This window comes from Leptonotus elevatus, chromosome 12 (assembly GCF_054856555.1).
Source record: "Leptonotus elevatus isolate MCC_2025b chromosome 12, RoL_Lele_1.0, whole genome shotgun sequence".
NCBI lineage: Eukaryota > Metazoa > Chordata > Actinopteri > Syngnathiformes > Syngnathidae > Leptonotus > Leptonotus elevatus.
In genome coordinates this window covers 14,855,623-14,876,983 of record NC_141250.1, presented here as the reverse complement: position 1 = coordinate 14,876,983, position 21,361 = coordinate 14,855,623, and the positions used below count along the sequence as shown (strand labels likewise).

Below are 21,361 nucleotides of genomic sequence, written 5' to 3'. Positions count from 1 at the left end.
TATTTTGGCCAAGCGGCACAAAAAAACTGATGAAAAATATATTGTTTGTTAGTTAGTTAGTTAGTTAGTTAGCTAGCTAGCCCTGTTGCACACCGACCGACACAGCCGAACCCAACTGAATATGAACCTGTGGCTAAAAAGTTAAATTTCCACGTATTCTCGTACAAAGCGACGTCGAGCTAAGCTGACAGTGGTGCGGAAACTGTGGAGAGTGTCTGTTTCTCTTTGTATAATTGTAATATATGTACAGCATTCAGGGCAATCTAGTGTAGTGAGCCGCCAGGATCCAGCAGATGGCGCTGTGGCGGGGTGAAGACTGATGTGTATTCTCACCACGGCACGCAAAAAGACTGGAGATGAACAGAATGTGTGACATATCTTATATTCAAATGAAATGGTGCCTAAGGTTTACTTTAGTGAAGTGGCCAGTGAAGGTACAATGGTGAACCTTTTGTTTCTATGATCAGTAGTGGAAATGGAGTGTAGCCTTGTGAGAGGAGGACAGCGTCCTAAGGGTTTTGCGGTTGTTGCTTCATGCATCAGAGACAACAGATAGCTATTGTTTTTTGTGAAACCGTATCGATCACCCAAGCGCAGCTTGCGTCTGGCTTCCCTCCTGCAGGCAAGTCAGGCTCGGCTATAGATTTCCCGACTTGCTCAAGGACACTTGTGCAGCATGGATGCTTGCATTAAACAAGGCTTAAGCAGGTTATTAAAGTTCTGTAACGCAGTCAAGATGTTTCTAGATTTTATCAGATGATAATTTAGCAAGGATCATCTCGCCGCTTTCCTGTAGAGATTTTCAATGAGATTACTTTTTTTTTTTTTTTCACTAGCGTAATTTCTGGTTTTAATTAAAGGAGCTCAAGAGTTTAATTACATTTTTCTAAATGATGATCATCTCTGTTTAATTAATTTCACCCTTCAACCTGATCATCATATTAAAGAGCAGAACAAAATAAAAAACAGTCCATCTCTTCATGGTATCTTTTTTGTCATTCAAACTGTGCAGTTCCTTTCCCTGGGATTAAGACATATGTGGACCCCGACACTTATGAAGACCCTGCGCAGGCCGTCCATGAGTTTACCAAGGAGATCGACCCATGCCGGATCCGTATTGAGAGAGTGATTGGAGCCGGTACGCACACACATACACACACAATTAAGCTTTCTTCTTGAATTACATTTGTTGTGTTGGTGAGGATTTGATGATGTTCCTAAGAATCCTTTTTTAGCAATCCCAATGCTAATGTTCTGTACAGGTAGATGTAAATATGACATTAAAGAGTGGAAAAATTTACAGAGAAAGATCAAGTATGTCTTTTTTTGGGAAAGAGACATCATTTGAACTACTGATGCAATCATTCAGGTGAGTGCGAACTGCAACACTGCCCTCAGGTGGCTCTAAAAGGTACTTGCTGTGAGTTGACTCCTCCAGTCTTTGCCAACCTTTATTGAGACACATTTTACATTAAAAAAAATTGAGAAATTTCCACAGCATACAGATAGCTGAATAATCACTTCCTGAAGGTATTTGTGTGCATTCCACTGCAGGTGAGTTTGGCGAGGTGTGCAGTGGCCGCCTGAGAACACCAGGCAGGAAGGAGATCGCGGTGGCAATCAAGACGCTGAAAGGTGGTTACGTGGAGCGTCAGAGGCGGGACTTCCTGCGCGAGGCTTCCATCATGGGGCAGTTTGATCACCCCAACATCATCAGGCTGGAAGGGGTCGTCACGAAAAGTAAGAAAGAGCAATCTTTTTTTTTTTAAATTATAATAAAATATATATTTTTGGGTTTCTTAATTGCCAGCACCTTGTATGCTATTTTCCCTGACTTTTACACTACCTTTAAATCATCTGTTGGCTGTCTTGTTTTTGGTCGTGAACTTTGTATACATGTGTTGTCTGCTAGTCTCTTATGTTAATGTAATGTGATCATTATACATAGATTATCCTCTGGTGCGCATGTGAGTGCGTAGTGCCAAGTGTCGTTTTTACGGAGGGGTAAGTTTTATGCATTCAGAGTGCGTGTGTGTGTGTGTGTGTGGGAGTGTGTGTATGCATGGAGCGTTGACTTGTTAAGGACCTCTGTTTTACGGGGCTCACCCAGCACAACATATGGTTGTTTTTACACAGGCTGTATAAAGGGAGACATCTTTCTGAATATAAATATGTTCCTTGAAGAGTTTCACTTGCTCATTAAGGACAAAAACTGTGACCTGACTAAGTTTGTTTATCTTCTCTTACACAATATTGAGAATTTTATATAACATCGTTTTTTTTTTTTCTTCTTCAGGACATTTAATGGGTTATAAAGAATGGGAAATGGTCATTTGTTGAATTTGCAGCATTCGGAGGTTGCATTTTGTTGCTTTTTGGGATATCAGCATTCAGTTTCGTCCCAGAAACAATGTGCTATGTGAAAAACACTTACAGTAATTTCTGGACTACAAGCCGCTGCTTTTTTCACTTGCATTCGACCCCGCGGCTAATACAAAGGTGGGGCTTATCCATCAGATCACAATGGGGCGCAAATGAGCCCAAATATAGTAGGTGAGACAGAACGAGAGCGAGACAATTTGCGCCCTCATTAAAGAATAGAAAGTAGCGGGAACCCGGTGCGGTAACATTAAAACACCTGCGGCTTACAGTTGGGTTTGTCTTATGTGTAACAAACTCGAGTATTCCCCAAATTTAGCTAGCGCGGCTTATAGTCAGGTGCGCCTTATAGTAAAGCTTTTTTTTTCTTTTTATGTTTTTGGGATGTCTGCATTCAGTTTAATCACAAAATAAAATAAAAAAATGGGGAAAAAATAGACATAAGTGTTTTTCACATGGCGGTGACGATGTGCTGAAATAAGTAGCTGTTTCGATCAACAACATCTTAACAGGTCAAGTTACATTTGCACTTTTTATTTGATAGCATCTTCGCAATTCTTGCATTCATTGTACTTGTGATTATTTTTTTTTTTTTGGGACAGCTTCATCTTAAATTTTCTTCCCAGGAAGTCAGAATAGCCTCACAGAGCTGCAATTTGAATGTGAACTGCCTGCACAAATGAACTACGCTGAACGACGCAATCCTTCTGTAAATCAGGCCCAAACTCTAGAACAAGGGTGTCCAAAACATGGCCCGGGGGCCATTTTTGGCCCAATGTGGAATATACTCAAAATGGTATCTGCTACTTATAAATTAGTTATATATACTGTACAGATTTTCTAAATACGCAAATGAACTATTCCCAAAAAAAAATGCTCCTATGGGGGAGCACAGTGTGGGATCTGGAGAAAAAAAAACATCTTAGTCACATAGCGACATAATAATAAAAGACAACAAAGCTAAATCAAATCAGGCTAGAATTTCTTCAGCTACTGCTTGCCTTTTTTCTTGCCAACAATGGGACTCGAACCATGACCCTTTGGTTATATATTTGGAATGTAAGATTTATTTTCTCACAGTGAAAGTGCTATTGGAACGGGTGTACCAATAGTTTAGTTGTCTGACAACAAGCCATTAAAAATGTCTGTTTCACTCCGTGTACACATATAGCAGCGTGCAATCAGGCACAATTTGTGCTTGGCAGTACGATTCATCCGTCAAGGCCTTTCATCCAAATATCCCTCTTTCTGTATGTCTGTCCCACTTCCTCCCTCCGTCTTTCAGTCCCTCCATCTGTTGTTGTGCTTTGGAGACTAATTATGGCGAGTATTGTGCTGTGACTGACAGCCATACCTGCACCGAAATAACAGGTGACACACTAGACTGTGATAAACAGGTGCATTTCTTTGGGCTTTATTTGTTTGGTTGTTTTTTTTTTCTTCTGCTCATGAACTGTACTGCAGAACTTCTACGGTCCAGATCCTGCTAATTAGTCCTGCTGAGCCAAACTTGGCAGACTCAAATGATGACAGTTTAAAAAAAAAAATATATATATATATATATATATATAATTCCTTGCGTTGTTCAAATGGAGTTGCTCTTCAATGTAACAGGTCACCTTGGGACATGTCCCCAGTTGGCACCATTTTCTTTTTTGCAAGAAGCCATAGCGGCACTGCACATTTTAATGTCATGAAACGGGAGGTGAAATGAGCTAAACCTCAATATTAACATTTGTGTCCCCATTCGGCTCATATTTCATGACGCACGTGCAGTATCACAGTTCCATTTGGGTTCAGAGTCGCCGGCAGGAATTTGGGCCCCGTGGTGGGTTTGTCGCAAGTCGCTTGAGGCAGACAAAGTCGACAACACTGATTAAATGCCGCAAGGGGCCCCGTCAATCATAGGACCTTAAAATGGTTTCCCTCCCTAACCTCTCTTATAGAACCACTGTTCAGGCTGTTTTGATTAGATTTTCTGTTTAGGTGAGGAGAAAATGTATTTTAAAATGCAGCGATTCACCACATTTGTGATTTAAATTCACCTATTGACAAATTCTGTTTGGAACCTTTTTGCTGTTATTCACTAAAAGATTCACCTCGTCGCCCCGAAAGATCCCGTCGTGGTGGCATAGATGCAATGTTGAGGCCACCAAACCGGACCCCCTCAACACTCCGGCTGCGCCTAGAAATTCTGTCCATAAAAGTTAGGAACAGAATCGGTGACAAAGGGCAACCTTGGCGGAGTCCAACCCTCACAGGAAACAAATTCGACTTACTGCCGGCAATGCGGACCAAACTCTGACATTGGTCGTACAGGGACCGAATAGCCCGTATCAGGGGGCCCGGTACCCCATACTCCCAAAGCACCCCCCACAGATTTTAGATGTTTATGTTATTTTATTTTATCTAAGTGAATACCATATATTTATTTTAGTGGTTCACCACCTTCGTGTAATGTCACTTGACTTTTTTTAGATTTAGTTCCTGTGAAGACTTGTGAAGAATGCTCTTTTGATTCTACACATTTTCAAGTTTCTTTTAATGTCATTACGAAAGGCAGTGGTGTCAGACAACGTGTTCTTCAACCTGTTGATATATTCAGTGTTGGAATGCACTTTTTGTCAAGACGCATTGTGCTCTTGCATCATGAAATAGAAAACATGTTGCTTGTCAGTCTTCTTCACTCAGATTGTTTTTCCACATTCTCCCGTGAGAAAACACTGGAATATATAAGACATTATGTAAGCGCTTAAGACTTTTTTGGGGGGGTTTCTCTTTCTTTCACTGTCACGCAACACCTGCCTCCAAGTTGTCACAGTTGATCTCTAACTCCAAAGGGATCCTTGACAGAAGCTATTTAATCGTGGGAAATGTTATCATATTTTCAGGCCACTGTTTAAATCATGGATGTGCCTTTGGTTGAACTCACTGACGTATTATTGCATCAGCAGTTTTGAGAGTCTACGGTTTGTTCACTATTCCTTCACATTTTGTGTGAATAGGTGGACTTTTGACACATTTTGCTAACTTTGCATAAATAAGTAAAGATGAAGGATTTTTTTGTGCTTGTGCATTTGCAGGCAGGCCTGTGATGATTGTGGTGGAATATATGGAAAATGGATCATTGGACTCATTTTTGAGGGTAAGTGCCATGCAAACTGGCATCATTAACTCATTCACTGCCATTGACGGCTATAGACGTCAAAAATTTATTTTAACTATTTCAAATAGTTTAACATTTTTTCCCCACTTTTGTTAACAAGAGTATGAAAACCTAGGGAAAAAAATATTGTACATTTAGATCAGATATAAAATGTGATTAATCATGAGTTAACTATTGAAGTCATGTGATTAATTACAATTAATAAATTTAATTGCCTGACGCCTTCATTTTTAATAATCTTTTCTTTTTTGAAAAAAAAAAAAGATTATTTAAAAAATGGGTTGTCAGGCGATAATTTTTTTTGATTGTAATTAATCACGACTTCAATAGTTAACTCATGACTAATCAAAAATGTTATATGAAATACAATAAAAACTTTTTTTTAGGTTTTTATACTCTTGTTAACAAAAGTGGAAAAAATGTTAAACTAATTCAAATGAATTTTTGACGTCTAAAGCCATCAATGGCAGTGAATGAGTTAAGGAGTGTGTTTTTTTTACTGTTCATTCAACCTTTTTTTTTTGTCCTGAATCTTACATCAATTATTCTGTGTGTTCTCTCCTTTCCTTGTCAGCAACACGATGGTCACTTCACTGTCATTCAGCTGGTGGGCATGCTGCGTGGCATCGCTTCTGGAATGATGTATCTGTCAGACATGGGCTACGTTCATCGAGACCTGGCAGCTCGAAACATCTTAGTCAACAGCAACCTGGTGTGTAAAGTGTCAGACTTCGGTCTGTCCCGGATCCTGGAGGACGATCCCGAGGCTGCGTACACAACAACGGTAAAGGCGCTTATAAAACATTGTTGTTTTCACATGCTATTGAATTGATTTGTATTTGCAATTTGCATTCATATTTGTATGTTTAAGCAGGGTGGAAAGATCCCAATCCGATGGACTGCTCCAGAAGCTATTTCATATCGAAAATTCTCCTCAGCCAGTGATGCGTGGAGTTACGGCATTGTCATGTGGGAAGTGATGTCCTATGGGGAGCGGCCATATTGGGAGATGTCTAATCAGGATGTGAGTATTGTTTGTGTAGTAAAATTGTTGCTCTTTTCAGTGAGTAAAAGATGATAATGATGACATAAAAATTGTGTCGCTCGCGTTGAAAATTAGTTTGACTAGGTCGGAATGTGAGTGTGGATGGTTGTTTGTCTATACCAGGGGTCTGCAACCTGCGGCTCTGGAGCCACATGTGGCTCTTTAGTCCCTCTCCTGTGGCTCCCTGTGGATCGCAAAAAAAAAAAAACACTTAGTGGATTATTTTTTACATATTATTTTTATATTTAGATAAAATATTCTTTAAATAAATGAATGATTTTGATAAAAACTAATTAAATATGTTTTGAGTCCAAATTTTTAAGTTGTCAGAAAAAGAGAGATAAAGGTAGAAGAAAACGTATTACTCTACATATTATTACGAAGTTATTAATTAGCTAAAAATGTATTCTTTAAATAAATGAATGATTTTGATAAAAACTAATTAAATATGTTTTGAGTCCAAATTTTTAAGTTGTCAGAAAAAGAGAGATAAAGGTAGAAGAAAACGTATTACTCTACATATTATTACGAAGTTATTAATTAGCTAAAAATTACCATAAAGTGTCTGCAACATTGCCAAAAAAAGAAGTCTGGAAATTGATTTAAGAAAAAGTAGGAAAGAAAATGTTCAAAAAGTAACTATAAAATGTCCCAAAATAAGAAGGAATCCCGAAAATTACCATAAAATGTCCACAAAATTGCCCAAAACAATGCCAGAAAATGTATAGCAAAAAAAGGCCAGAAAAAAAAGTTTAAAAAAAGAAAAAAGCAATAAAATGTCCACAAAATGAAGAAGAGGCAGAAAATGACCAAAAATGTAACACATTTGATTGACAGAAAGACAGAAAAGTCTAAAAGTGTGTGAAAAATTACCCCCAAAAAAAAAAAAAATCAAAGAAAATGAACCTCAAAGTATTGGATACTGCACATTTTTCTGTTATGGTGTAACTCCAATTAGCACTGTCTTGGACCACCAGTACATTAGACTAAACACACTGTTTTCTTCATCACAATCTTCAAATTGATTTGGCCTAAAATGGCTCTTTTGACAGTAAAATTTGCCGGACCCTGGTCTATACAGTTCAGTTGGCTTGCAACCAGTGGCTTGCAGTACACTGCCTCTCACCCCGCACCAGCTCGGTTAGCCTCCTGCTCACCTGTGACCCTAATGAGTTCAAATAGTATAGAAAAATGGATGGATGTTAAAAATATGCTGACACCTCACTTGACGGCACTTCAAGATTTTTGCGTGACTTCAGAGACCAATTTCCCCTAAATTTTCCATTAGTTCTGTCTCATTAAATATTGTTGGCACAGCAAGAGGAAGGTGAGGGTCAAAAATGAAACATGAGATATTCACCAAGCGTTGATCGTGAACTGTCAGCTGAAGAAGGGAGTGTAAAGGTCAAAGATTTATCAGACTTTGATCCAGTTGAGGGGGAAGTTTAAAGCTGTGGCTTCTGTGTGCCTGAGTGACCCGCTGATCCAAGAGCTGCGGTCGGGGATCGGAAGGGCCATGGAAGCATATCCATCACTCACTCAGATGAATGTGAAAACTGCACACGTAATCCCTTTAGTCTCTCTCTCACACATACACACACATCCATGCGCTTACATTATACACGTATACTGGCCGTAGGGTTCAGGGAGGATTTGTGTTGGTTGAGAATTGCTTCAAAGTGCAACCTGCAGTTTTGCAGCATCAACTTGTCCATCTCGTCAGGCTCTTACCGACGCTCCTAACACTGCAAAAATATTTGTATAGAGTGCAACATTCCTTATTGTAAATATGATACAGATATAGGGGTGTCATGCGATTTTTTTATTTTTTTTACACGGAATTATTCGCATGACTTCAATAGTTAACTCACCATTAATCACAAATTTCATATCTGTTCTAAATTTACAATAAAAAGTACAATAAAATATTTGTTTCTGTTTTCACACACAATAGAAAGAACGTTAAACTAATAGAAAACGTTTTTTAGCCATTGATACAGTAATTTCATAATAATTCATCAAATAGTTAAAAGTAAAAAGATGTACTGTACCGTAAATTGATTTTGATTTGCATTGACATTTTTCTGCCACTAGATGGCATAATTGCATTTGTTGGACGGTGACATCTCACTGCATTTTTATTTTCACATTAATAGCTATCTAATCTTTAACGTGAAGTAACTTGTGAGATTCTGCAAATTTTTTAAATTGTAAAATACAACTTGACCCCAGTCTTCACAAATATATGCATTATTATTAAATGTATTACTGCTAAACTGGAATTCCCCCCAGTAGGCCTACAGGTTTTCCAAGAAAGGGGCGGTCATTGAAAAAAAAAAATGAATTGGCATTAAAAGAAGTTTAAATGAACTCAAAATTAACGCACACATTTTGACACTCCTGATTATAACCCTCTTCTGTGTCCAGGTGATTCTGTCTATCGAGGAGGGCTATCGGCTTCCGGCACCGATGGGCTGCCCTGTGGCCCTCCACCAACTGATGCTGCACTGCTGGCAGACGGAAAGAAGTCATCGGCCCAGATTTGCGGATATCGTCTCCTTCTTGGATAAACTCATCCGCAATCCCAGCAGCTTGTTGCCACTGGTAGAGGACATTCAGAGGTAGATACAGTATTTGCAGTATCTTTCTAATTGTTGCTTGTTTACCTTTGATAACTGACATACAGCTTGGGAACATTTGTTTACATTAAGCACTGGACAAACAGTTACCTTGGAGTCCAATAATTAGCATGATATATTAGTTGACTTTACCTTGAGGAATAGCAATGGACACCTGCCATTTGTGGAAGAACCGCGATAATATGAATTCTAACAATAAGATTCTCAGAGCACTTTTCTGAGCGGTGAAATCTGTCATGCTGGGAAATTAATTATGTTCTAAATGCAAGATGCTGATAAAAAGGCTGCCAGTATCTGATCGTACTGTGTTTCTGATTATGTCAGTCTACCGGAGTCTCCTGTGGAGGAAATGGACTACCCACTGTTCATTTCTATTGGCGACTGGCTGGACACCATCAAAATGAGTCAGTACAAAAGCAACTTCATGGCAGCGGGATACCACACGTTGGATTCAGTAGCGAGAATGAGTATCGAGTGAGTAGCCAAGCCAAAATTATATCAGTAGTTGTTAGCTGTGTAATAATGATTAATAGTCACAATTGATTTATTCACAAAGCATGCACATTTTGAGTGAAATAAGTCACGTTAGAACAGCTGTTTACCGTGTGCCGTTGTTAGACGTGGTCTGAGCAGGTGTAAGGTTTAGATCAAGGATGGACTAGTTGGAGGGGGCCACAATTTTTCACCAGTGCTACTCGGCGTCCACATCGGACTACGCACTTCCTAAGCAGATATTTGACCAAAAATATGCTATTTTCGATCTGGACTAAATATGTGCGCTTAATATATTTCATTTTTCATTACACGTTTCTCAATACCTATATAAAAGATCAATTATTTTAATCCAATAACAGGTTTGAAGTATAGTAACAGGAAGTAACAGGCTCTCTTGCATTAAAAAAAAAAAACATTAAAAAAAAAAGAATATAAAAAGCATTCAAGGACACCACAAAACTGTGCAACTAATGGTGATATAAACAATATAAAACTAGAGTTGATATATAGTCACAGTTTGGCGCCAGCAAATTTACAGATTTTTTTTTCAATATTTTGGTTAAGTCCATTTTTCCTGAATTTTGTTTTCAAATTTACTGAATATTTATCAGCCTTTTTTGAAAATTATTGGGGGTTGGTAAAAAAACAAAAATAATAATAATACGTTTATTAAAAACAAATATATATATATATATATATATATTTTGGTTTAATATATTTTGGTTAAATTCTGTTTTCCTGGATTTTCCATGGAAAACATATACTGAATATTAATCAATATAAAACTTTTTTTTTGGTTGTTTTTGGAGTTTGTAAAAAAAAAAAAAAAGAAAGAAAGAAAGAAAATTTAATTTATTTATTTTTTTATTGGGGGGGGGGGGGGGCTCTCAGAGTGTGATGCCATGCGACCAATAGGACGCTGGATGCTATGGTTTAATTTCTGCCATTGACATATGCAGGACGATGCTTCTGTGCCAGCCTGCCCAGATTGGCAGAGACCGGTTTGGCAAATGCGCCATGAGCCTTGTATTGATGTGAAAATCAGGATCTGCTGACATTTACACCAGCACACATTTGCACTGTCAACAAAAACAAAGCCCACAATGTTGTCGGTTTTTTTGGAATGTACAGCTAAAAAAGAAAATGCCTGTTATCCCTTGGCTCTATTATTGTTTGCTAACCTTATGCCCACTTATTAGCATAAGGTTAAGCACCCCCCCCCCCCTTTCAATAATATCTGAATTCTCCATTTATAATACAGCACATGTGTTTTTTTGTCCACGCGTGCATGTCCCCCCCCTCCGCCTAGAGATGTGAGGCGTATCGGGGTGGATCTGATCGGCCACCAACGGCGGATCATCAGCAGCATACAGACCCTCCACCTCCAGCTACTGCACTTACAGGAGAAAGGCTTCCACGTATGAGGTCGCCCTTTCACCTGGCCTGGGACGACGGACACATCGATGGAGCAGATGGCAGCGAAGTCTAGACTATGAAAGACAAACTTCACAGCCCTGTGCCTGAGTCTTATTCCCTTATATGGTCTGCAGGAAGGACGTCATTGGATTGGACAGACCCACCCAGGCTAGTAGTTATGGACTCTTTTTCTACTACAACCCCTTACCTAATATACCTGCTCTGGCCAGACTATTTTTAGACCGCCCAATAGACTTTACAGTCTGGCCCAGGCCCTCACTTAGGGGAATGTAATGCCTTGTTACAGCTGCGGTATTTTCTGTGTGGAGGTAAATTATCTTAGACATGTAGATTTACAGACATAATCTACTGAATTTTTGGATTTTTTTTTCTTTTCTTGCTCATGTAGCTGCTCCTTGGTGTGCGAACTATGTTTCTACCCTCAGAAAAGAAATGCCCTCACCACTTTTCATTTTGTAATATGATCATTCATCATCAAGGTATGTGCATTACTTGACTCTCTCTCTCTCCAGAGAGTCCGGTACACGGATATTTGAAGTGGTGAGAAGCAAGTCAAGGAGATTTCATGAATGTTAAAGTGTATAGACAACTATCAATAATTATTATCATGACCTTATATCTATATATATATATGTGCAGATCGATATGTCAAAGCCCTAGTGAATCTCAATCTTATTTTATTTCAAATTGTATTTATTTATGTCAGATCAGCAATAATCATGCAGTCACCTCAGTGTCTCACAGAGAGATGAAGAATTGTGCAATGGGAGATAAACAAAGATGGCGCCTGCAGACCGTCCGCCTTTCACATGAAAAAAGTCCAAATTATTTAAACATTTAAAGATGTGCCCGACAGAAAACAATCACCACTGTCTTAACATGTGAATGTTCACATAATTCATAAATAAAGTACTTTTATGGTTCTTCAGAATTATAATAACTACTTTTAGTTAAATATATTATTCATTTGCACACACATGATTTATTGAATGGCAGTCCGGTCAGAACTAAGAGTGACTGCGTTTTCCAGTCGCTCTGCTAGGCCACTTGTGTGCTTACCTTGTGATCATGTAAAGGTTGTGGAATTTGTGGCAGTTGTAGGACATAAAGTGTACATAAAAAGTAGCCTGAAATGAAAACCTTTTGGATCTGCAGTAGTTGATGTCATGTAGTCAGATGTTTGCCATTAAAACGATGTCTCGTCATTCTGGAAAATAATGGTAAACAGGCGGTGGTATAGAATATGAATCTGAAATATGGATATTAATCAGCTTTCTTGGTGGGATCACTGAAGTCACCGAGACTGGCAGCTTTTCAAACTTTTGACTAAGTTAGCAGAGAGAAGCACGGACATAAACAGCAGCATCTTAAGTTATTTCGTCCTACTATCAACAGTAACGTGCACACACATGTATGCCTTACAGTCACAGTTCACACTTTAGTAAATATGTTTCAGTGGAATCGAAGGACCTATACCTTAAACAGAGTTATAGACCATATTATAAGAGGGAAAAATAAACTGGCTACAGAGAGCTGCTCCATTCAGTCATCGTATGCCTCCAGCCATCGGGTATAACTTTCACGCACGCACGCACACACACACACACACACATACACCCCCACACACACGCGCGCCGTATCTACTGTCCATTACATGCACTTTCACTATCACAAACCTGTCTACAGTCAATGGAGAATATCAGATGCTGTTTGTCAAGCATGTTCTACTGCTGAGCAATGTTAGAACGTTCTTTTGTACAAAGTACAAGTATACGAATGATTACGATTCTTGTATTTTATTTTTTTATTATTTCCAAAGAGATGTTGTAGATCTTGCACACTGTAAGAGGCAGTTAACTGCGGATATTTATTTGCAAAATAAATCTGAAAAGCTCTGCGGGTTGGCTGTTATGTTTTTTTTTTCAAGGTGGATGAAGAGTTTGAACTAATAAATAAATAAATAAATATATATATATATATATATATATGATTTATATGATATTTTCAAGTGGTATAAAAAAAATAATTCAACATTCAACTGTAATTCTAGTGAATTATAGCAAAAATGTCCTTGGTTTTAATTTTTGTTCATTAATATGAGCTTTCGGCGGTCATTTTAAATGTTTTTTTTTTTATATTGCTGCAGAAGAAGGAAGCTCAAACAGTTGCTTGCGAATTGTAGTACCACTTTACCTTACTTTATTTTATCACACAATATTTAATTACCTTTTATTTTTAACTTGCAAATGACATAGTCTAAATATAAAATAAAATAAACGAATACTAAAACAAACAAAACATTTAACTAAAACAAAGCATTGGGGGGGGGGAATAACAAACCTGCTCTAGAAACTGATTAGAACTGATGTTAAACAACAAAAGTCCAAACAAATGAAAACTAACTATAATGAAAAATCCAAACCTATTAGAACCCTGGCAACATTAGATCAGATGTTCAGTCTACTGATTGGCATTCAAGCTACTGTCCACTGTGTCCAGTAAGGTCAATGACCTTACTGGACACCTTAGGTCATTATCACATTACTAAAGCAATGGTGGCCAAAGAGCCTTTTTCATATGTCAGTGTTTTGTTGTCACTACTGCAAACGCAATTCTATGTATTGAACTAATCAAATGAATAGACTGGAGCTAATCAACCAAGAGGTGGAGCTGTTGCACCACCAATCTATTCCTCACAGGTGAATTAAACTGGACTGTCAAGAACGTAAAGCGACAGGCTTTGAGTGTAAATAGGCTAAAGATCAGCTGCAGCAGCTGCTGTTGTTTTTGTTGCGGCTGTTGTCAAGCAGACCGTCCGTCGCATTACCCTAATGAATCAAATTCATCAGGAAGAAAGGCCCGAGAAGGTGCGCACTACCATGATGGGGGTCACCGGGTGGTTTTGCAGATCTTAATTCGTCCTAATAGGATTAGCTGTTGCAAGCTAGTATTCGCTCCGAGTTGTTTGCCTCAGGTGGTGATTTTTGTCTCGCATTTCCAGTAATCAGACAATTCATGGGGTGATGCGTAGTATATTTGGAAAGCGTAGCATCAATCGTGTTTAATGGGGCTGCTAGATAAACTGTCGGGCTGGCTCGGCCTGAGGAAGAAGGAAGTCAATGTTTTATGTTTGGGACTGGACAACAGCGGCAAAACTACCATCATCAACCAGTTGAAACCAGCTAATGTAAGTACTCGATACTCATCTCAACCACTTTTTGGGACAAAGCGGGCAGCGGCAAAAGTCTGATTGCTTGTTTTCAGCATTCGAATTGTTTAGGCCCATTCTCAGAGGAGTGGAAACATGTTAGTCAGGTAAAGCTTATCATACTTGAAATACAATACTTCCATGTTGATATACTTGTCATCACTTGTCTGTTTTGTGTGCGACTGTGTGAATTACAGACACCGGGGCAAGAAATAGTCCCGACAATTGGCTTCAACATTGAAAAATTCAAGAGTTCAAGGTAAAGTAAAAAGCATTTTGAATGTATAAGAATTCCTTCCATCATAATTGTGTTCTCTCTCGCTCTCTTTCTCTGCATAATTAGCCTTTCCTTCACGGTATTCGACATGTCTGGCCAAAACAGATACAGAAACCTGTGGGAGCACTATTACAAGTACACGCGCACAACGTTGCTCATTTCTTACAATCGTTACAACACCTCAATGAAATGTGTCTTTGTTTGCTGCTCAGAGAAAGCCACGCCATCATTTTCGTCATAGACAGCAGCGACAAATTAAGGATGGTTGTTGCCAAAGAGGAGCTTGATACTCTTCTCAACCATGGAGGTATGATACAAAATCCCTACAATACGTGTGCTAGAAGTATTACACAACTGTAAATGAACAAAAGCTAAATGTCGCTTAATGGCACTCAAATGTTATGAATCGTCACATGCACATCCCGGGGGGTGGCATGGCTCAGTGGTAGAGTGACCAGTCAACCACTGGTGTGTGTGAAACGTGGCACCATATGGTTTAGTTAAAGCGGTATATAAAAAGTAGTCCATTTACCATCTCTACTTGTCAACTTTGACCTTAGAAAATATCAACCCTGATGTCGTCTGCTATTCGTTTTAAGCCTTCCGTCTTTGCTGAATCTTGAACCATTTTTTGCTGTGTTACCACGCAGATATCTGCAGTAAAAAGCTGCCCGTGCTGTTCTTTGCAAACAAGATGGATCTACGTGACGCCATGTCGTCCGTCAAGGTCTCCCAGATGTTGTGCTTGGAGAATATCAAAGACAAACCTTGGCACATCTGGTAATACTTCACGTTTCACTCCCATTCTGCTTATTCGATTCAACATTTTTAAAGGAAATGCCCTTGAAATGAAACGGCCGATCCGAGCAATCTGGTTAAATATAATTGGCAGGGACGGCAGCATCGACTTGAACCTGAGTGACTGTTTTATACATGTTTGCCACCTTGTTTACTCATTAGACAGATGGAAGGCAGATGGATGGAGAGCGAGGCAGTTTGAAATGTTCAAGTTGTGAAAGTTAACGTGCGCTACGAGGTGATTAAATGCGCAACCTGCTCTTTTTGGCCCTCAGTGCGAGCAATGCCATCGAGGGAGAAGGCCTGCAGGAGGGCATGGACTGGCTCCAAGGTAACGTATTTTATAATGCTCAGATACTGTATGTTAGTTTATTTCAATTTCCCGACAACCGTCCTTATTTACACTTCTTTTTTTCATACCCATAGAACAAATTGCACAGTAAGTACACTATCACTATTCTTTATGTGTGTTGACATGCAAGATTGTTGTAGCACTATTATTGTTGTGGGCTTTGTCAGTAAATTAAAGACAAACAGCATATGTAATGTCTGATTATCTTACTTTACCAAAAAAGAAAAAAAAACAGACATAATTAGTATATTATCAATAGAAATACACTACCAAAAATTGGTAATTAAACTTTTTTTATTTATAGGGAATTATTTCTCCAGCCACAATTTATCCTCACCCACTTCCCAATTATGGATTAAAAAATAGACCGATCCACTTTATGGGTCAATTTGACCCAACTTTCTGGGTTGTTTTGTACAAAATTACCAATTTTTTGACCTAAGTAAAAGATCTGACCAATATTGATGAGTTGTTTTACACTAAAAGACCCATTTCTTGACTCAAAGTTGGATCAAATAGAACCAAGTAGAGGATTGGTCTATTTTTGACCCATTGTTGGGTTATTTTTTGTGTACCTTCATTGTCTTTCCATGGCATCCGTTTTAAGTGTTCCTTATTCCCATTGTGATTATTACATTTTAAATGGAATTAGTATATTTAATTAACTTAAAATGTTTGGGGTTTGTTTTCCCTTTGCCTAGGTCATATCAAAACAATGACCAAGTGACTGAGTGACGGACAGTTGGACGTGCAACCTTTAATCAGGAGTTATATCAATCCATCTTTATGTTGTAGGGCAACGATTTTGTTAGGCTTACTTCAGCATAAACTGTTTTTGTTTTATATTTTACTGTATGTCAAGCGCTTTAACAAGTTATGAATTGAAATAAACTTATGGTCTTTTGACAGCAAGGACTTAAATACAGATTGAATGACATATTGACTTTATGTAACAATATCAGGACCGTCCGAGTATTTATAAACATACAAACAAAATGTTCTCCTTTTTTTACGTCCTTTTTTTCTATACACAATGTTTTATGATGGATGGCAATAAAAGCCTGGTAATGTATTTTAAAGACTGTATAAACTTTTTTTTTTCTTCTAAGAAGTTCTTTAATAATACAACTTTGAATTCCAAACTTTTAGGTGTCAAACACGAACCATGGAAATAGTCCAATATGAACAAATGCCACAAAACAGCATTTAACACATGAACAAACTACATTACAACCTCAATTACATATAGGGTCAATGTCAATTAATACCAGTGTCATTAAATATTTTTCTTTTGTTTTAAATATAGAATAATAAATATTAAATACTTTTGAAATGCAGCCTTCAAGCGAAGTAACAAATTCATCTTTGAACTGCAATCTACTCTTGCTTTGTGTAATTCTCCCAGCAACTCACTTTTCATCGCTCCTATTTAAGCAACATGTGGAGGAATTTTGCATGAAATCGAGCGCTGGCGTCCAGGAGGAGACACATGGCTGTGAAAACATCTCCGTTAGGACGGTTCCCTGCAAACAGATATAGTAGAAAGCGTGAATATATTTTGAATGTGCTGTCATCTAAAGACGAGGCGTGCTGACCTAACTTACCGTCTACAAACACGTAAAGAAACTCAGCAATGACGTCTGAGAACGTGTTCTCCAGATGGCCGACGAAGGTGAACTTTTGGACATCTGAGGTCAAGCCCGTGTGGAGCTGCTGGACTAAATGCACCACCCAATTCATTTCATAGCCGTCCTTTTCACACACCTAAATATTAAGAATAGAGAAAAAGACGTTTTAAAAATGACTTGACGATTACAATAAATGTGCAGCTTTGTTGCCACGACAGTGGGGTTGAATTTTTCTTATAGTATCTGGCTAAAACAATTACAAAAAGCCAGTTTGTGTACTGTTCAACTCAACAGACATATACAGTAATTTACCTCCATCAAAACAAATCCAAATGGAATTGTTCACTTTTTTTTTTTTTTACACAATAACATGAGTACCTACCAGAATAATGTAGACAATGATTTTTGCAATGTCTCTGATAAGTCCAGATTGGACCCTGCTTGCCAAGACAGCGTAGCACAACTTTTTGCCGCATACCACCAAGAGACGAGCAACATTCTCCATGTGCCATGGCTGAGGAATGACTGCAAATGTAGAACACAGTAGCAACCAAATGAGCTCATTCCATTAGTTTGATGTTTCATTCGAACTGTACATTCATAGCATCCAAATGCACGGAGTTACCAATGATCTCCTCAAAGACTGCCAGGGTTGTTTGCGTCGTCCAGTCTTTCGGTTCAGGTTTGTTGAAGAGCAAAAGGATAGCTCTGGCCAGGTTCCACAGAGCATCCTGAGGCAGCTCCCGTTCCGCCAGATCCTGCCAACTGATGGGGCCTGCAAGGAGGAGGAAAACCCCTGTAACTGTGTTACACCAACAGGCCAGGTTGAATGAGAGTTACCTTCAGACAGCTGTGGCCCATAGAGGATTAACAGTAGGTGTGCCTGGCTGACCAAGGGCCAGGGCTTCAGAAGCTGCAGGAGCCAAAATTGACAGTCTGACTGATTCGGCGACAAGTCCAGCAAAACCTTGCGGCAGAAGTAGCGAAGCTCCAGTTCGTCAGAGGATTTCAGGCCTGCAGTCACAGACAGAGAACCAATGGATGATGTTCGTCCCTAAATGGTGGCATTTTGCCACTAAAATTGGAGACATTGCAACTCATATTTTGATCTACTCTTATCAGTGCAACAAGTCAATTAGTTGATATATTTCGGCAGACTGGCATGAAACTAATAAAATATAGTTCAAATTCAAAAAGTGTGAAATGGAAGGTGTTGTTGTGAGCATTCAAGAGCAAAAAAAAAAGCTGCTAAACTTTTCTTTTTAAGAGAAAAATAAAGGCCTTACCTCAAATTGATGCTGCAGTAGATAATTACCCCGACCACGAGACGCTAAAGTTAGATTGAAATAGTGTTTGTTTGTTCAAGCGCTATTTAGACTAAACTCAATATTTTCTGAGTGGTTCAGACCCTAGATAACAATTACTCAACTCTTGGAAGGAATTATGGAGTAAATCGCCCCATTGAAGCTGTAACAGCCTCCAACAAATTTCCTGGAAGACTTTCAACAAGTTTTCTACAGAATGTGTCCACAAATGTAAAGACAAGGATCCAAATCCAACCCCTTTACTAATAAATTCGAAGAAAATTTGATTTCTTTTTTTTATGCCCATACCAGGTTTTCCAGTAGTAGTGATTGCCTCAATTTTATGCAGTAAATCGGTGACTTCACACAGGAAGTTGAACACTCTTTGGCACTCGAACTCATCCCACCCTGCAATTACGGCCTGGAAAAGAAATAAAATTAAAATTAAAAATAAAGAAGCTTTTGTGGATTTTTTTTCAGTTTAATCTATCCATCCACCATTAAAGGGTTTACCTGCAGAAAAACTCCATATCTAGATAAACCAATGCAATTTGGTGCTGAGCAAGTCTCCCGCAAGAAGCACGGAACCTGCAAAGATATAAAAAATCCAAGAAAATTAAAAAGTATTACACATAATATCTCACCTTTTTTACCTTGTCTTACCTGTGAAAACTTGTGCAGGATGCATTTCAGCCTCTCCTTTGTAGGTAGTAACATGGTGCATCGTTTGAACAATACACCTGTGTCAACGAGAGAACAATAGCTACATTACTCACAAAAACGTATTGGGTAAAAAAAAAAAAGATACACAATTCACTGATATATCTACAACAACTTACCCAGATCTCTGAAATGTTGAACCAAACATCCCTGCTTGGGGAAATTGGTGCTATGAAAGTTTCGGTGCATCATTTTACGCTTCCATGCCAGGGTGCCGATATAGTCCACTGCATAGGCATTCATCTGCTTGGACGCTAAGCAGACCACACTCACCTCCAGCACTGGCAAACATATTTATTAAATAATAATAATAATAATTAAAAAATAAAAATAAAAAAGGAAAGAGAGAGAGAGAGTAGGGTTAAAAATATATATATATACAAAAATATTGAATTATACATTTTAAAAGTTACTACTTGGCAGTGTAAGCTATATTATATTAATTATTAATATGTGAACAATATTGTATTTAAGATTGTGGCTGTTTGTACTGTTGCACCCCAGCACATTGTAGCCTGTTGTGTTCTGGCTCGTTCTTCTACACGTCTAACTCTCAATGTATGTGAAGAGTTGCTTGTTAATTTTAATCTACGAATACATTTAAATTAGACACACATTCGGCGTTGGCCCCCTAGCATACAGCTGCACCTTACCAGACAAGTTGTCCAGAATCAGATGAAAAACCTCCAGTGGAAGTTTTTGAAAAAAGTTTCTGCTGTCCTTTATCCGACTGCAAGTCGTGATGTCTTCCCGAAGGCAAGTACAACTGGACGGATTCGGCCGATTGTACCTTCTTGCTTTTCCTCTCGCCATTATTCACTGTAAAATGCCAAATAAGTACGCAGTCTACCAGTATTTGCTGTCGTATGTATTCGGTGGTTGAAATGTATCAATCTAGCTTGTTAGCTAGCTCAACAATATCACGTACTTAAAAATAAGAGCGGCAAATTTCCACTCTTACTTTCTTTCTTTCTTTTTTTAAATCACACAACTGTACACTTACTTGTAACACGACTACGCCAAAGTTATAATTTTGTACAATAAAAGAAACTCACCAATTTGTTGCACAAGTTATGATACTGCGCCTCAGTACAAGAGCTTTTAGTTAAATGGCACTTGGCTGCATGTGGCGCGAGATGTTCAATAGCTTAGCAACTAGTAGAAACGCAAACATTTAACAAAGTTTACTTGTATAAATAACACATGTGAAATAAGTTACTTTGTGGTATTTGGTGGCCTTGGTTAATTTTATATCTGTTAGCCAATCGATCGATCGACATTAAGTGTCATAAATAAATAAATGATTCACTCTCCAAGTACCAACAATAAAGCACAACGTACACACAGTCGTCTGTTTTTGTTTTTCTAAGCCTGATTCTAATTGTATACACAGTTTGAACATTTGGCTTATCACTGCATGTAAATGATTATTTTTATTATTATTATTATAGCATATAAGAAACATATTTTATTTAAATCTTTAAAAACGAGCAGTCCTTGAATGCATCTGAATTGCACACAAAAAAAATCTACTATACATGAAAAGTAACCAAATACTGTACATTGTACTGGATTTTAAACAGTTAAACAGGCTGTTTTCATATGTACAATCTGAGTTCTAATGTTTAATCATATGTCATGCTTTAAGTGTGGTACATTTCGGACAAAGGCCCCTAGCTGTCAATTACTGTACAACTACTAATGGAACCAAAAATGTGGATCAAGCTTCACCTCCCAGCTAAAACATAAATTGTTCTAAATACAATTCCCCTTGTCTGCATACTTAATTTCCTTAAAAGACAAACTGCGGATGATGAATTTTGCTAATAAAAAATGATAGATTTTTCATCTTAAATGGTTGTTCCCACAACATATTAGCAAATGCATTTTGTTTACTATAATAGCAAATGTAA

General features: G+C 38.2%; 3 protein-coding genes across 6 annotated transcripts in view; 2 read left to right on the top strand and 1 right to left on the bottom strand.

Moving 5' to 3' along the window:
* Positions 1-13,058, top strand: part of LOC147164717 (ephrin type-A receptor 6-like) — a 110,116-nt gene extending 97,058 nt beyond the window's left edge. For 2 of the 3 annotated variants that reach the window (XM_086092075.1, XM_086092072.1), the window contains exons 10-17: positions 1,013-1,138; positions 1,555-1,740; positions 5,463-5,524; positions 6,120-6,329; positions 6,417-6,569; positions 9,018-9,211; positions 9,554-9,703; positions 11,034-13,058. In XM_086092075.1, coding sequence (XP_085948201.1) covers positions 1,013-1,138; positions 1,555-1,740; positions 5,463-5,524; positions 6,120-6,329; positions 6,417-6,569; positions 9,018-9,211; positions 9,554-9,703; positions 11,034-11,148 — 1,196 coding nt within the window. In that variant the 3' untranslated portion in view covers positions 11,149-13,058. The remainder of the gene's footprint in view (positions 1-1,012; positions 1,139-1,554; positions 1,741-5,462; positions 5,525-6,119; positions 6,330-6,416; positions 6,570-9,017; positions 9,212-9,553; positions 9,704-11,033) is intronic. The other variant, XM_086092073.1, reaches the window with a different exon arrangement.
* Positions 13,059-13,873: 815 nt separating this feature from the next.
* LOC147164716 (ADP-ribosylation factor-like protein 6) lies at positions 13,874-17,636 on the top strand. 2 transcript variants are annotated; one of them, XM_086092078.1, is made up of 9 exons: positions 13,874-14,348; positions 14,426-14,476; positions 14,567-14,628; positions 14,713-14,781; positions 14,859-14,953; positions 15,297-15,426; positions 15,720-15,775; positions 15,871-15,883; positions 17,231-17,636. In XM_086092078.1, the coding sequence occupies exons 1-9, from the start codon at positions 14,226-14,228 to the stop codon at positions 17,253-17,255; spliced, it is 624 nt and encodes a 207-aa protein (XP_085948204.1). In that variant the 5' UTR covers positions 13,874-14,225; the 3' UTR covers positions 17,256-17,636. The 2 variants fall into 2 exon arrangements, with proteins under 2 accessions (XP_085948204.1, XP_085948203.1); XM_086092077.1 differs by having other exon boundaries at positions 13,876-14,348; positions 16,498-17,636.
* LOC147164715 (F-box only protein 47-like) lies at positions 16,245-20,738 on the bottom strand. The gene is made up of 11 exons (XM_086092076.1): positions 20,504-20,738; positions 20,102-20,267; positions 19,568-19,729; positions 19,392-19,468; positions 19,242-19,316; positions 19,038-19,149; positions 18,265-18,438; positions 18,050-18,199; positions 17,807-17,949; positions 17,401-17,560; positions 16,245-17,319 (listed from the first exon to the last, which is right to left on the bottom strand). Exons 2-11 carry the CDS (start codon positions 20,259-20,261, stop codon positions 17,222-17,224), a joined length of 1,311 nt encoding a protein of 436 aa, XP_085948202.1. The 5' UTR covers positions 20,262-20,267; positions 20,504-20,738; the 3' UTR covers positions 16,245-17,221.
* Between the last annotated feature and the right edge of the window lie 623 nt (positions 20,739-21,361).

What these genes read in the sequence shown, in the direction of transcription:
- LOC147164715 (XM_086092076.1), bottom strand. Translation starts at nt 20,261, where the DNA reads ATGGCGAGAGGAAAAGCAAGAAGGTACAATCGGCCGAATCCGTCCAGT. An exon ending in TCAACATTTCAGAGATCTGG is followed by an intron (nt 19,469 to 19,567) that starts GTAAGTTGTTGT and finishes TCGTTGACACAG; the next exon opens with GTGTATTGTTCAAACGATGC. An exon ending in TCTTTACGTGTTTGTAGACG is followed by an intron (nt 17,320 to 17,400) that starts GTAAGTTAGGTC and finishes ATCTGTTTGCAG; the next exon opens with GGAACCGTCCTAACGGAGAT.
- LOC147164716 (XM_086092077.1), top strand. Translation starts at nt 14,226, where the DNA reads ATGGGGCTGCTAGATAAACTGTCGGGCTGGCTCGGCCTGAGGAAGAAG. An exon ending in ACCAGTTGAAACCAGCTAAT is followed by an intron (nt 14,349 to 14,425) that starts GTAAGTACTCGA and finishes GCTTGTTTTCAG; the next exon opens with CATTCGAATTGTTTAGGCCC. An exon ending in AGTGGAAACATGTTAGTCAG is followed by an intron (nt 14,477 to 14,566) that starts GTAAAGCTTATC and finishes TGTGAATTACAG; the next exon opens with ACACCGGGGCAAGAAATAGT.